This window comes from Nelumbo nucifera, chromosome 3 (genome assembly GCF_055504915.1).
Source record: "Nelumbo nucifera cultivar China Antique chromosome 3, China Antique-T2T, whole genome shotgun sequence".
In the NCBI taxonomy this organism is placed as follows: Eukaryota; Viridiplantae; Streptophyta; class Magnoliopsida; order Proteales; family Nelumbonaceae; genus Nelumbo; species Nelumbo nucifera.
Genome location: NC_142651.1, coordinates 93200622 through 93215769, shown reverse-complemented (window position 1 = coordinate 93215769; position 15148 = coordinate 93200622). Strand labels below are relative to the sequence as shown.

The 15148-nt window shown below is 37.2% G+C and overlaps 1 protein-coding gene and 1 pseudogene across 3 annotated transcripts in view; both read left to right on the top strand.

Moving 5' to 3' along the window:
• Positions 1-7500, top strand: part of LOC104589773 (putative leucine-rich repeat receptor-like serine/threonine-protein kinase At3g14840) — a 36549-nt gene extending 29049 nt beyond the window's left edge. For 2 of the 3 annotated variants that reach the window (XM_088901240.1, XM_010248208.3), the window contains exons 17-24: positions 3434-3816; positions 3894-4092; positions 4420-4566; positions 4992-5110; positions 5234-5444; positions 5591-5828; positions 6632-6782; positions 6910-7500. In XM_088901240.1, the coding sequence (XP_088757366.1) occupies positions 3434-3816; positions 3894-4092; positions 4420-4566; positions 4992-5110; positions 5234-5444; positions 5591-5828; positions 6632-6782; positions 6910-7308 (1847 nt within the window). In that variant the 3' untranslated portion in view covers positions 7309-7500. The remainder of the gene's footprint in view (positions 1-3433; positions 3817-3893; positions 4093-4419; positions 4567-4991; positions 5111-5233; positions 5445-5590; positions 5829-6631; positions 6783-6909) is intronic. The other variant, XM_088901241.1, reaches the window with a different exon arrangement.
• Positions 7501-10805: 3305 nt separating this feature from the next.
• On the top strand, positions 10806-11709 carry LOC104589781 (protein trichome birefringence-like 23 pseudogene; annotated as a pseudogene).
• The last annotated feature ends 3439 nt before the right edge of the window (positions 11710-15148 follow it).

Sequence of the window (15148 nt, the reverse complement as noted above, 5' to 3'; positions counted from 1 at the left end):
GCTGATCCTAGAAAACACAATGTATGGGGGAAAAGGTCACAATACAATCCAAGTCTTTGGTGATCTTAGAAACTGAAAGCAAATTTGCAGTAAAGTTTGGAACATGCAAAACAGATTTAAGAGGAATATCCTTTCCAAGTTGGATATCCCCTTTTCCATGAATAAGGGAAAGAGAACCATCAACAACTCTTACTTTATCTTGCCCAGAACCAAGACGATAAGATGAGAAATAGGAAGAATTGTTTGTCATATGTTCAAGGCACCTGAGTCAATCACCCAAGGGTCATTCGGATGAGACTGAATAGCAGTAAGGGCAGAAAACATACCTGTCTTAGCAAAGGATGAGGAAGGAATAGTGGATTGTTTGAATTGAGTCATAGCTCGATTTAGAATGTCTACCTCTGCTGCTGTAAATTCAGGGAAGCTGCTTGGGAAAGTAGTGGTCTGTCCCATACACGAAGAAGCACTCGAGGTGATAGGCTTTTGCAATTCATCCACCAGATTTGAACTTGCTACATGTCCATAAGGTCTTGGACCTTTATTCAGCTTTTTCTCCTTCCTAAGAGCTGCTGGTTTAAGGTGAGGATGCAAGACCTAGCAGGTTTCTTTGGTATGTCTCTCTCCCCCACAACGAGAGCACTTCAGATTTCTTTTATCTCCTCCTTTCCCTCCTTTTTGTGTGGTTGAAACAAGTGCTGAATGTTCACCCAGCTGTGGAGGGGCTTCTACCTTCATTTCTTTTCTCTGGATCTCCTCATTTCTAATTAAGTAGAAACATGCTGCAAAGAGGGAAGTTAATCTCTCCCCAAGATCTAAGAACTGATGCTCTCATAAGAAGAGTTGAGTCCAGCAAGAAATTTGAATACTCTCATTTCCTCAGTTTGCTTTCGGTGCATTTTTTGGTCCTCAGAGTTCTTCCAATCAAAAACAAGATGATGATCAAGCTCTTCCCAAAGCCCCTCAAGAGTAGCAAAGTAAGTTGCAACTGATAAACTTCCTTGAGTCAAGGTTGTAATGTCTTGTGTCATTCTAAAAATTCTTGCATTGTTTTTCCTTTGTCCATAGGTGGTAGATAATTTTTCCCAAATCTTATGAGCTGTAGGATAGTGTTGGACTGTTCTAGCAATCTTTGGTGTCATGGAAGATAACAGCCATGTCATAACAAGTGCATTTTTTTTTCTATCCAAGTTCCATATGTAGGTTCTTCCTTCTTAGGTTCTTTGACTTGTCCATCTATGTACCCTAGTAAACCACGACTTGTGATGTGAAGTTTTGCAGAAATGGAGCACTCCTTGAAGTTGTATTCATCTAGTTTCACATCAGTGATCTGAAGATTTGGGAAGCTAGTGTTCTCCATGTTGAATAAGCTTTCACTTGGCTGACTTTCCTTGGAGGTTATGTCACTAGAGTTTGAGAACATAATGAACTGTTTCTGATGTGAAATTTCACCCAAAAAACAGAAGAGAACAATCTGTACTACTGGCCTGTAGACTGGAGAAACTCCTACACAAAACAACAGGACAAAAGTAGAGGAACTTGGGCTGCAACACAAAACAAACACCTGGTCTGCAACCAGACACTGTTCAGCTTCTAAAAAATTGAAGTAGAGGGCAACAACCTGTACTTCACTCCCACTCTGATGGGAGCCTCTAACCGAACATAAAAAGTCTTCCACAAAGACATCTAAAAACCTTCTTGGACTGCACCTTCCTGCAGTTCAAAATCTTAACCTGCTTACTGCAGGTTACTGTAGTAGTCCAGAGACTACTCACAGCTTGTCTTGCCCTATTGGAGCATTACCGAACTTTTAGGTTCCCTTGGATCTTCTCCCAAGGGAAAACCCAAGAAAGCAACTGGGTTTAGAGCACCACAAGCAGAACTAGGGTTTCTTTAACACCCTAAGTAAAGAAAATGAAAAATAACAGAACAGTATATAAGATTTTGAATCAGTGGTTAGGATAGTATCAATGCTCTGATACCATGTCTGTATTTGTCTGTATTCAGTTCTATACAAGAAGAAGAAGAGAATAGAAGAAAAAGAGGTTTAGAAGAAATGGGCGGCACCTCTCTCCAGCCCTCCAAGACAACTTTTATACTAGGGCAATAAGAAAGAGATACAATGACAAATCGGCCCCTGATTAGTAGGAGGTAAGAAAAACATAAAAACAAAGTAGGCCCAGGCCCATTTAGCCCAGGAAGGAAGTTATACAAGTAAATGTCATTGACATAACATAAATAGGCTCAAGCCCACAATGCTAGGCTACACAACACCTCTCCAGTAATACTGAATACCTATACAAGGATGTCATATCAAGTTGATGCTCCAGCTTTGTCTTGTCCATATCTGGGTCATGGGTTAAAATATCCATACATTTCCTAATATTTCCATGACATATTTCCATTCTATGGGTACCAACATAAAATATTACCAACATAAAGTATTATGACATAGTTGATGATGATACTGTAGATATATGGAGTAGAGATATTATTGCCTGCCTAATGGGCATGATTACTTCTTTGAGCAAAGCCCAAAATTCTTTCAATCATGAAGTCAAATCTTTATTATGCTTTGCTTAATAAATTATTTGGGTGATCTATTAGAACCACTTGCATTTTCTATGAGTTTAAATTTTGCTTGAACTCACTCTATCATGTAGTTTACAGGACAACTTCTCAATGTATTATTTTGTCTACTAAACTTAGATTTTTTAGATTTGTTTGATGGTTGGGAACAGGGCAGTAATTTAAAAGGGTGTACCCATGCTTTTATCATTTCATAAAATATCATTCTATATGCTCACATATTTCACAATGTGTGTACCATGTATATGAATTTTATATTATTTCCATATGACATTTCCAACATGTTTCCTATATTTTGATGATCGATATATTATCCACTGACACTAACATTCTTAAACCTTTCTCTGGGTAACATAGTCTCTCCCTTTGCAAAACCTGCAGCTATAGAACAGCTGATCTAGGACTTGACTTGAACAAGATTTTCACACCTAAAAAATCCAAGGGTCGAAATAAAATAGATGAATGCCTTCCAGGAGGTATATGTAGGAAATAAGTTGAGGGTGATGACCCTGAAACTAGAGGAAGCCCTCACCCAAATTCATAATTCCATTAACCAAATGAAATCTCCATATCATGGAAACTTGAGAGAAATGCAACAGCTCCAAATCGGGGAACCTTAAGTCTTTGAACACAATGCTTCTTTGTACTCACATTTTATGGTATAAAACCTTGAACTCCTCTAGATCCATTATAGGAGGCCCAACGAATGATACATTTTTTTTATGTTAACCTTTTCTGTGTTTTAATCTCTTTTACAGTTTAGACTGGAAGTCTAACTATCCAAAACACACCCTTAGCCAACTATGGCTTATCCATGATTACTAATCTGTTGTTGCTTTTGTTCTAGATTGGCATGAACTCCATATAAACTGTGGTGGGAAAGAAATAACTATAGGTGATATTACATATCAAGCTGATCAAGAAGCAGGTGGTCCTGCAACATTTTTCCAAAGTAAATATGACTGGGCATTTAGCAGCACTGGTTACTACCCGGATGATGGCATCACTGCAGATGAGTATACGAAAACAACTACATCAAGACCCTTGAACAATCCTGAAAACTCTGAATTGCACATGTCAGCACGTCTTTCCCCACTCTCTCTCACATACTATGGATACTGTTTGCTAAATGGAAGCTACACTGTGAGGCTCCACTTTGCAGAGATCATATTTACAAATGGAAGAAATTATAGTAGTCTGGGAAGGCGAATCTTCAATGTTTATATTCAGGTAGCTTTTATTCAATTACATTTTAAGATGTTCATTCAATATCTTATATGATTCTAATTGTAACTTGTGTAATGCAGGGAAGATTGGTGCTGAAGGATTTCAACATAGCAGATGCAGCAGGTGGAATTGGCAAGGCAATCAATAAAACTTTTAGCCCAGTTAATGTGACAACTGGTACTTTAGAAATCCGCTTCTATTGGGCTGGGAAGGGGACAACTGTAATCCCTTCTAGTGGTGTTTTTGGTCCTCTAATATCAGCCATCTCCATGGAGCCTAGTGAGTCGAATACTTTTCCAGAGGTCTTGTTCTAATAAGCTTTTCTCTGTACTGTCTGACATGAGTAACATATGTCATAAATATTCTGTTCATCATCAAGTGTGAAAAAAAATGACAATGGAACATGGGCTACTAAAATTAGTGATTTATATTGACGAATAGGGTAAACCTAATTGGTTTTTGTATGCTTTCCTTATTGTTTAACTTGTTTGCTTGTGTCAATGAAATACTTTTACAAAATTGGTTTGCCACATCCTGTTAACTTGATAGTTGTGTTTTTCATCTATCTCCAATATGTTAAGCGTGGAATATTGTTTCTTCATGCAGACTTTGTACCTCCTTCAGAAGGTGGGAAGAAGAAATCAGCAGGTGTCATAGCTGGAATCATAGTTTCAGTCGTGGCCCTTGTCTTTATGGTTCTGGGTACCATTTGGTGGAGAGGCTGTCAAAGACACAAAAGCACAATGGACCAAGGTGGGAGAACCCATATACAAATCCTATCAAAAGAATGAAATTAATCATTTCATGAAGGGGGAGAGGGATATACTTAATAAAAAAAAAGGAGACTTCTCTTGCTTAATGTCATAAACAACTAATAACTTATTTACAAAGTAGTGAACTTTAAAATAGAATAATCACCTGATGAAATTATACATATTGTACACACATGAACTACTGACATATAAAATTTAATTAAAAATTAAATGATTAGAAAAGTTGGCTTTATATGTTCATCATTTGTGGTTCATACTCTGCTTATCATTAATATCCCACTGACATGATGTTGTTCCTTGTGAATGTGGATCCCTAGTGAAAACTCAAGCATAGAATGCAAGTTAGTTACAAAAATCTATTGTATTCTAAGCCATATTTCTTATCCGGCTTAGCTGCTTTGACAGACTTGAGAGGTCTAGACATGCAAACTGGCTCCTTTACATTGAGGCAAATAAAAGCTGCCACAAACAACTTTGATTCCACAAACAAGATAGGAGAAGGTGGTTTTGGGTCTGTGTACAAGGTATATTTTACAATCTACATAAGAACCCACAATCTTGGTTGATCACTCTTTCAGCATACATCTCTTCCTTGTAAATGTCAGATAGAAGAAACTGTATGTTGTTTACTTGTTACTCAATTGCAGGGTCATTTATCAGATGGAACCATAATAGCAGTTAAGCAGCTTTCTTCAAAATCAAAGCAAGGAAATCGGGAATTTGTCAATGAGATAGGCATGATTTCTGCTCTGCAACATCCACATCTTGTAAAGCTTTATGGATGCTGTATTGAAGGAAATCAGTTGTTACTAGTATATGAATTCATGGAAAATAACAGCCTTTCTCATGCCTTGTTTGGTAAGATCAATGATTTTGTGTTCCTCTGATTTCTTTTCCTTTGCTCTCCTCTTTCATTTACTTTTTTTTTTTTTTCTTAGGGACCAATATTGTATCTAAAATCTAACATTTTACTTTCTGATTTGGGTTAATTTGATGATATGAAGATCCAGAAAAATGCCAACTAAAATTGGACTGGCGAACTAGGCAGAAAATCTGTATTGGGATAGCAAGAGGTTTGGCTTTTCTCCATGAAGAATCAAGATTGAAGATTGTTCACCGAGATATCAAAGCTACTAATATACTTCTTGACAAGGATCTTAACCCTAAGATAGCTGATTTTGGCTTGGCCAAGCTTTATGAAGAGGAGAATACTCACATAAGTACTCGAGTTGCTGGAACCTTGTGAGTTCATATACTCTACTCTGCCTATAAGTCATAATTGATGTCTGTGGGCATTTTCTATGTCTGAGAAAAAAAATTAGGAAGTGGAAAAATCCACAACATGAAATTCCTGAATTTCCCTGAATGGCTACCAGTTACAGCAACCAGAGCAGTTCAGTTTCTAATTCTTGTTACATTTTAGAACTGAGTGCTATTATGTTAGATTTTGGGATTTAAAAGACACATTATTATTTTTTCAACTTGGACCATGGCGATTTTCTGCACTTATTGCACTAAACCAATTTGTAATGGCCTGACAAGTGTTCCATTTCATGTGTGCGAAGACATTTATATGAGAGTAAGTACACCTGCCATATAGTGATTGCTTAGTGCATTTAGTGCAGGGAACATGTAAGTATATGAAATGTATCTTGAAGTTTATAGGAGGGAATAGAGAAACTGCACCTTTTCCTTTTATAATTAATATCATTTAATAAAATTTATATTTTAGTGTGATTCAAAAGCATTTTGTCAATTTCAATAATACCCAATTAGTTATTATTATTTGATCAGTCCAGATCTGAAGCCACCTATTTCATATCTGGGCCTTAACCCAACCAGACCCTAGGGCCTGATACTGATGCAGGTAGTGGGGTCTGGGTCTGGATGTATATGGACCTGCCCCAAATCTGACATGTCAGCATGCCCTGTTAAGTAGAATTTCATGAGAACAATTTTTGCAGTATAAGCAATATTACCCTACTTTTCATGGGTTACTCTAATCTCTGTAGGGGAAATATAATGTGTTAATCCTGAATTTTCAGTGGATATATGGCACCAGAGTATGCAATGAAGGGTTACTTGACAAACAAAGCAGATGTTTACAGTTTTGGAGTTGTTGCCTTGGAAATTGTCAGTGGGAAGAGAAATACTTCTTTCAAGCCACAGGAGGAATTTATTGATCTTCTTGATTGGGTAATTGTGATTTTTGATTTATCCAAAAAAAAATATTTCTATGTTTCTTTTTCATCATTCAGGACATCTAGATGTTTTTGTTTCATCCTTTTTTTTTTTTTTACTTTTTTTTCTTAATAATGTCTAGGCCCTTATCCTGAAAGACCAAGGAAGTTTGTTGGATCTAGTGGATCCAAGGTTGGGATTGGAATTCAACAAGGATGAGGCTATGAAGATGATTAATGTGGCTCTGTTATGCACTAATACATGTGCGCCACTAAGGCCTACTATGTCTGCTGTGGTGGGCATGCTTGAAGGCCAAGCCTCTGTCACAGAGTTTGTATCAGATACAAGTATCTCCAGTGTGGAGTGGAGGTTTAAAACTATGATGAACCATTATTCACAGGTTCAGGATCATCCGAGCATCAGCGTGAGCCAGACTCAGAGTATGTTGGGCGGATCATGGAGTGGGTCCTCTATGTCAGCTCAAGCCTACCAATATGGATCCCAAATATTGGAAGAACAGAGAGCAGTGCATGATGGGTGATTGGATGTACCTGACATGTATATATATGGTGTATATTTTCCTCATTTTTTATATGCTAATTAGATACATGGAATTCCATCATGAAAAACAACCGTATTCAAGTTTTGGCTACTAAATGAAAATCGTCTTTAGACTCGGTCCATTTTACCAATAAACAAATGTATATTTGATATAAATAATAAAGGTCTTTTTTGTCTCTATTTAGATTGTACTAGTGTTCTCAAACCAACCACATAGAAGCATCAGAAGCAATTGGAGGAAATACTAGTCTTTCGGGTAACAAGGGGACAAATTAGTTAGAAAAACTGGTCTTTTGGGTTTTCAAGCATGCCTATGGTTTTCCTATGGTGACAGTAGCCCTCCAAACTTCCTTGTTGTAGGAGACTGGAGTCAAGCACTAAAGTGGTCTGTGTGAAAGACGGCAGAAGGCATGTATGTATGTATGTATATAGTTTTTTGAGCTTGAGTGGGATAAGGTTGGGCTGGGCTCACATTGCCTAAGGGCTAGGCCTAGGCCTGACCTCAAAAATTAAGAAAGCCTAAACATTTAGGCCTGGGCTCCACCCAATGACTGAAAATCCAAGCCCAACCCATGTAAATTTGTAGGCTGGGTTGGTTCAGACTCGGGCTGGGCTTGCTCAAATTGCACCCTTGGATATAGATCCTCTTTTAGTGTAGACACCTACTAAATATGAGTCCATTAGTTTGATTCCAATATGGATCCATATGTTATACAACAGTTGTAAGTGTAAATTATTTAACAAGCCAGTGCTTTATGTTACCCATTTAATTAGGTAACTTATTTATGTAGTTAAAAAATCCTAATTAACTTAATTAGGTAGCATAATTATTAATTGTTATTACTAGGGGTGTTCACGGGTCGGGTCGGGTTGGTTTCATGGGATTTTCCCAACCGACCCGACCTAGTCGGGTTACCAGAGGTGGGAACTGAAACCGACCCACTGATAGGCCAAATCGATCTGGTCGGTTTGAGTCGGGTTGGGTCGGTTTGGGCCGGTTTCGGTTTTGCTCCTGTACAAAGCCGAATAAACTCTGAATTAGTTGAGGACTTGAGTTGAGGGGGGCGGACCAACCAAGTTAAGTTAGAGAATAGAAGATTTTAAGAGAAGACAAAAGTAGAATTAGAAGACTAGTAGGAAACTAGGAATTCTAATTGTAATTGCCTAATGGGCCTTCTAGTTCTAGTAGGAATTCTAATTATAATTGCCTAATCTAGGTAAAAAACTAAAAAATGACACCTAATTAATTGAATTCTAATTGTAATTGCCTAATCTAGGTAAAAAACTAAAAAAGGACACCTAATTAATTGAATTCTAATTGTAATTGCCTAATGGGCCTTCTATTTCTAATAGAAGTCTAGAAGACTAGTAGGACTAAGGAAACTACTCAAACTAGGAAGTAGGAACTACCAAACTAGTAGAAGAAAGACTAGTTCGGTTCGGGTTGGGTCGGTTTCAGTTTTCTTATGTCAAAACCGAAACCGACCCAAAATATCGGTTTTTGTATGTGCCCAACCTGAAACCGACCAGTACGAATGAAAACCCGGCCGACTCGGATTGGGTCGGTCCGGGTTGGTCGGTTTGGTCGGGTTGGGCATTCTTATGAACAGCCCTAGTTATTACTAATAAAGCTATAAAAGTAATAATTTTAATACATTTAAGTCATATTTAAAATTATAAAAATCAAATTAAATTTGTTTATAATAATAATAATGATAATTTTTATTAATTAAAAGTCCAATTAAAGTACTAATATTATAAATAGAATTAAGTTGTAATAAAATTAGTTTTATAAATAAAGTTAATTAAAAATATTAATCTTATAAAATTAATTTTACTATGAAAAATTTATTAATTTTAAAACTAATTTTTATTAATATAGATTATGTTTAAAATAATTACATTAATAAAGCTTTAAAGTAAGCCCATAGCCTAACCTGACCCATGACCACATCTAATTAAGAATATCATAGGGCTCCTTTTACCTCATTTTCTCTCAAAATGGTCTATACATAATAAATATAAAAGAAAAAAATGTCAACCCAATAACCCATAAACCAATTTCAAACTTAAATTAATAGCTCTTGAGTTTTCAAAATGTGTCACAAATAATACAATTGAAAGACTACGATACGTGTTGGGTTGGTATCAAGTTGAACCCTATAGGGTTGGGTAGGTTGACACGGGTTTGACTCAACCTACCCAACCCTCCCATGCTTCCACTCAAACCCAACCCATCCCGACTCAATATTATACAGTTTCTAAACCTGCCTCACTCGGCCTGTAGGATTCAACTCGGTATCAACTCAACCCGTCCCATTGTCTTTCAATTGTATTCTTGTGATACTTTTTGAAAACTCAAGAGCCATTAATTTAAGTTGGAAATTGGTTTATAGGTTCTAAGGTATCACTTCTCCAAAGTGAAAGAAAAAAGTGAAAAATATCATATACTTTAAGGTTAGAGGTTAGAAGTTAGATCAAATTATAAGAATACCCTTTATATGCGTAGGGGTATTATGACCTGATGGGCGGAGGAGGCAAACCTGAATCCGATTTGGGTTAAATAATCAAAACTCTAATCTAACTAGGGGTGTTCATAAAAAACCGAAAAACTGAACCGCAAAATGCGGTTAACCGAATCGATCGGTTCAGTTTTGGTTCGAGATTTTTGAAAAACCAAAGGAGCGGTTCGGTTTTCGGTTAACCTACAAAAAATCGACAATTAACCGAACCAATTGGTATATATTTTTAATATATGTCACATATTTTCTATGTAATTTATATAAATATATATATATATATATATTCATTATATATATAAATATATACTTATATTATATTTATAATGACCTATTTATAAATATATTATATATATTATATATTTTTCAAATATTTATAATATATTATATATCATTTATTATATAATATTATACATATATTTGTATAATATATATTATAAATATAAAAAACCGAATAACCGAATCGGTCAAAAACCGAAACCGGTGGTATCGGTTCGGTTTCAGTTTGGAGAATTGGAAATACCAGTATCACCAGTTCGGTTTAAAAAAAAGTGCCATAGTTTGATTAACCGAACCGTAGACACCCCTAAATCTAACCCAACGCCCGTTTTAAGTTAAAACAATCATTGAAAGAAATCATAAACTTTAAGGTTGGGGGTTAGAATTTAGACCAAATTATAAGAATACCCTTTATATGTGTAGAGATATTATGACCCAATAAACCATGTTAGTTAAAATTGCACACGATTTGGGTTAAATAATCAAAACTCTAACCTCACCCTACACCCTAATAAACCCTAATAAGTCTGACCCTAAATTGATCATGTAGGGGTGAGTCAAGTTGAATTTATCATTTAACTTGACCCCTTGACATCCCTATAAGAGATTAGCCACTCTCACTACGGCTTCATTTTGGATTGTAGTCAGAACAACTAAACATAACTCAAAAATATAATACATGAGTCATTGGTTTGGATTAAATTGGCTCATCAATTATAAATGTCATGAGGCTCTTTCTATTTTAACTTTGCATACATTATACGGGTCCCGCAACCATGTGCAGTCACTGCTTTGCGTTCTCTCCAAGGTAGAAAAAGCTGTACAAGTCTATCATGATGAAGAATACAGATCCAGAACATGGCACTTCCCTTCCTACAACCTCACTCTCTCAGTGATTTGGTCACCTTTCCTTGTAAAAGATGCCATTTCTGAAGACATTAACGGAATCTCAACATCTGAAGTACAGCTTTATCTCGACAAACTTGGAAAGAATTGGACAGACCAATACCAAAGTCTAGATCACATGATAATTTCTGGAGGACAATGGTTCCTCAAGTCTGCGGTCAACCATGAGAATAACACTATTGTGGGTTGCCACTACTGCTCAGACAAGAGCTTAACTGAGCTTGGATTCGGCTATGCTTATCGCAAAGCCCTTCATCTGGTACCTACTTAACCATATTAATTGCAACATCCAATCACAAGGGGCTGATTTTGTTCAGGACTTCAACACAAGATCATTTAATTTTGAGAATGGAGAATGGCACAATGGTGGGACTTGCGATAGGAAGAGACCATTTAAAAAAGGGGAGATTGAAGCAAAATTGGCAGAAGAGATTGAGTTAGATGAATTTGCAAAAGCAGAGAGCATAGCATCTGAAAATGGGGTGAAACTGAAACTTTTTGACATAACCCAGCTTTGTTTATTAAGGCCTGATGGGCACCAAGGTCCATACCGACATTTCCAGCCATTTGCAGTGGATAAAAATGCAGAAGTTCAATATGACTGCCTTCAATGGTGTTTTTCTGGGTCCATAGACTCCTGGAACGATTTATTGATGGAATTGGTTGTAAATGGCTGAAACCCTTCTGGGTTCTTCTGAATAAAACATTGTTATTATTTCCTTGACATCTAAGGGGATTTTGAGGTCTTCGGATCGCGATTATTGGAGAGATTGGAGGGGTTGATTCTGCCTTGCCTTGTCGTGTATCACCCTATATTTCTTTCCAAATGTCTGTCTCTTTGTATGGGTGGGATATGACCACCATCCGTTGTCGAGTCGGGCCGATGACTAGTCTTTCTTTGTGTGTATTGTCTTTTCCTTTGGGCCTTCGTGGGGTTGGGGATGGAGCTGGAATTGCATTCTGAACTGGAATGAAGGTAGCCATAGCATTTGGAATGAAAATTGTAATCTACAAAAAATCAAACTTTAGGTACATAGTGATGAATATAATGGCAATGATTGCATCAATGTTGGTGACGATTCAGGTTTGAGAATAAAAAATACCAGCAATACTCTTTGTTCACTTTGACTCCAACCCATTAATTCTTAAAAATGTTTTTTATGTGCCTGACATCACTAACTTATTATTAGTATTTTATCATTTCATTTAGAGCTGTTCACAAGGAGAACCAAACCGAGCAAATAGGACGAACCCAATTCGATTTCGTCAGTTTTTCAAAGGTATTGGTCCGTTTTGATTCTTAAACTGAAACCGACCCGGTCTAACCTGAGCACATGCTTATCTAAGGTTTGGTCAATGGGGGTGTTGATGCTCAGAATGGGTTGAGGGCAACTCTGTAGCTTTGTTTCCCAGACGAGGTGGTAGATGGAAGAGTTCGTTGTGGCCGAGGTCAGCTCAGTTCAAGGAGGACCGAGGCCGAGGACCAATGGGGTCTGAGGAGGGCCTAGGCCGAGGACCAGTGGAATCCGAGAAGTGTCGAGGTCGAGGACTAGTGGAATCCGAGGAGTGTCGAGGCCGAGGACCTACGAAGAAGGGGGTGGGGACTCTGGCAGTCAAGGTAGTGAGTGCGTAGCAAAGAGGGCAGATGAGGCTTGAGTAGAGTAGCTCAGACGAGGTTGCCTAGGACATAGAGAGCTTGGAGTAGCGGGTTTCCAACCTAGGTTTTTTTGATGGTTACCTTGAGGGGGGTAGCGCCTATTTATACTTGAGATTGCCATCCAAGGTCGCTGTGTATGGCCATGCCATTGGTCCCGCGTTGCGCACCGCACTCAACCTCGTGTCGGTGTGCTACTAGCCTACCTAAAGCGCTTACATCAGGGGGTTTTTACCATGATTTTCAAAACCAGACTAGATTGGATGGTTGGACTGGAAAAATTGGGAACCGGTTCATTTTTCCCCAAAACCGGATTTTTGCTAAAAATCGTTGATTTTGGTTAGCAAACTATTGACCCGAGTGGTTAACCATTCGAACCGTTCGATGGTTTTGATCGTTTTTTATTTTATTTTTATTTTTTTTGTCAAAATAGGCTGACCATTCGGTTCAAATAGTCGGATTGTTTGACTTGGGAACCGGACCCCTGACTAGTTCATTGTCTGCGTTGGTTTTAAAAACCTTGGTTTTTACTATTCAGTCCACCCCTAGAAATCTTAACTCCACCATAAAGGTAGAATGAATCCTGATCATTCATCGATGCCAAATCCACGGGCAGGATGTGGTTTATAGGGGGGCTATCAGTAGACTAGGAGGGGACTATAATTTCAGATTTCTGAGATGGATTGCAGCCTATTTATCCGTAGTATTATTTTTTATTTTATGAAAGTGAGCAATTTAAGTCTAAAACCTAGCTTGACCCTTAGGCATGGTAGGATGTGTAGTATACTGACGAGATAATAACAAATTAGTAGGTTGATTTATATTTAGGGGAGTTAGAAATCAGATTTATGAGCAGAATTGCAATCCACATCCTGCCCATAAATTTGACATCAATTCATGATCAGGATGCATTACCCTGTACTATAGGGCTGTAAAATTCTGATCTGGACTGATTGGTCATTCTTCCATTATTATTATTATTATTATTATTATTATTATTTTAGAATGCATTTATTAAATGAGTAATCTAAATGCTTGTACAATTGTAACTTAAAAAGAATGTTTTTAGGCAACTATACTAGCAATTACTTATGCCAACAGTGAGGTTTCAACCTTTGAGATACAATTATGACAGAATAGATAAAAGTTCCTTTGGGTCATGGGCCCAAACCCCAATTGGTCTCAGTTGTTGAAAATGAACAAACCGACCATCCAATAATCCTTACTACAAGTCGGTTTTATGTCTCTTCCCGTCAGTTTCGGTTGGCAAACTAGTTAATCTGAGATATTCGGTTTGGTTGACAAAATTAAATATAAGTGAATTGAACCAATCTGTGTCCAACCCTAATTTCATTCGTGACTACAATGTGATATTTAAATTTCATCCTTCTTTCTTTATTGTGAAAGATCAGCAAGCAAGGCAAATACTACTTTGCAGTGCGAATAGCAAGGTCTATATCAATTATCTCTGCCAATGACATCTTCTATATGGTCAACATTAGGGTTTCTTTGGACATTTGGCAACAGTGGCACAGTCGCCCATTTAGCTCTACTTTTTCTTCCATTGTTCTTAAATATAGTCTTCCTGTTAGTAACACTATTTCTTCATTCTATCAATCATGTGTGTTAGGTAAAACTCATTGTTTGCCTTTCTTTTCTACTACTACACATGTATCTTCACCTCTTGAGTTAATAGTATTGGATTTATGGGGTTCCTCCCTAGTTCCATCTGTTCATGTCTTCAAATACTACATGGTTTCAATTGATTGTTTTTCACATTATATTTGGTTTTCTCTTCATGATAAAAGTGAAGCATTCTCTACATTCATACAATTTTAAACTTGGTTATGAATTAGTTTAGTTTGCCTATTGTAAGATCTGGAAAGATCATGGCTGGTTCAAGACAAGGAGTAGCCCACTCTCAATCTACTACCCACAAATTGTTACTACATCCCTGCCCACAAAACACCATTGTTGTGTATTGGGAATATCTCCCCATGAATGAGAAGGGACTTGTGTGTAGAAATTGGAGCCTGGAATTTGCCACCCATTTTTTTTAGAGGAAATAAGCCCTCATTTCAGTTTTGACAAATTATTTTTTCCTAATATAGTGACTCCATTTTTCCACCAAAGAAACATTCAACGAAAAGATTATTGATACGAATGGATTGGGAAAGGTGAAGTGTTAGACACCTCTTTCTCCAAACTATAATGACAACACAATTCTGAGATGTTCTTCTCTTCCTCTTGGATCGATTTGAACTCATCTTTATAGAGAAAATGGAAGAAACAAGTATGAAAATCGTTCTCCATGTGTCTAGGATTTTAGGAGGAGGTTAACATGTAAGAAACTAATGATTTGTGCGTGGAGATTGCTTGTAACCCATTGTTCTTTGTAGAGGCAATCATTTGCCTTAATCTGGGTTTGATTTGATGTGGTTTCATGCATCTAATGTGAGGCC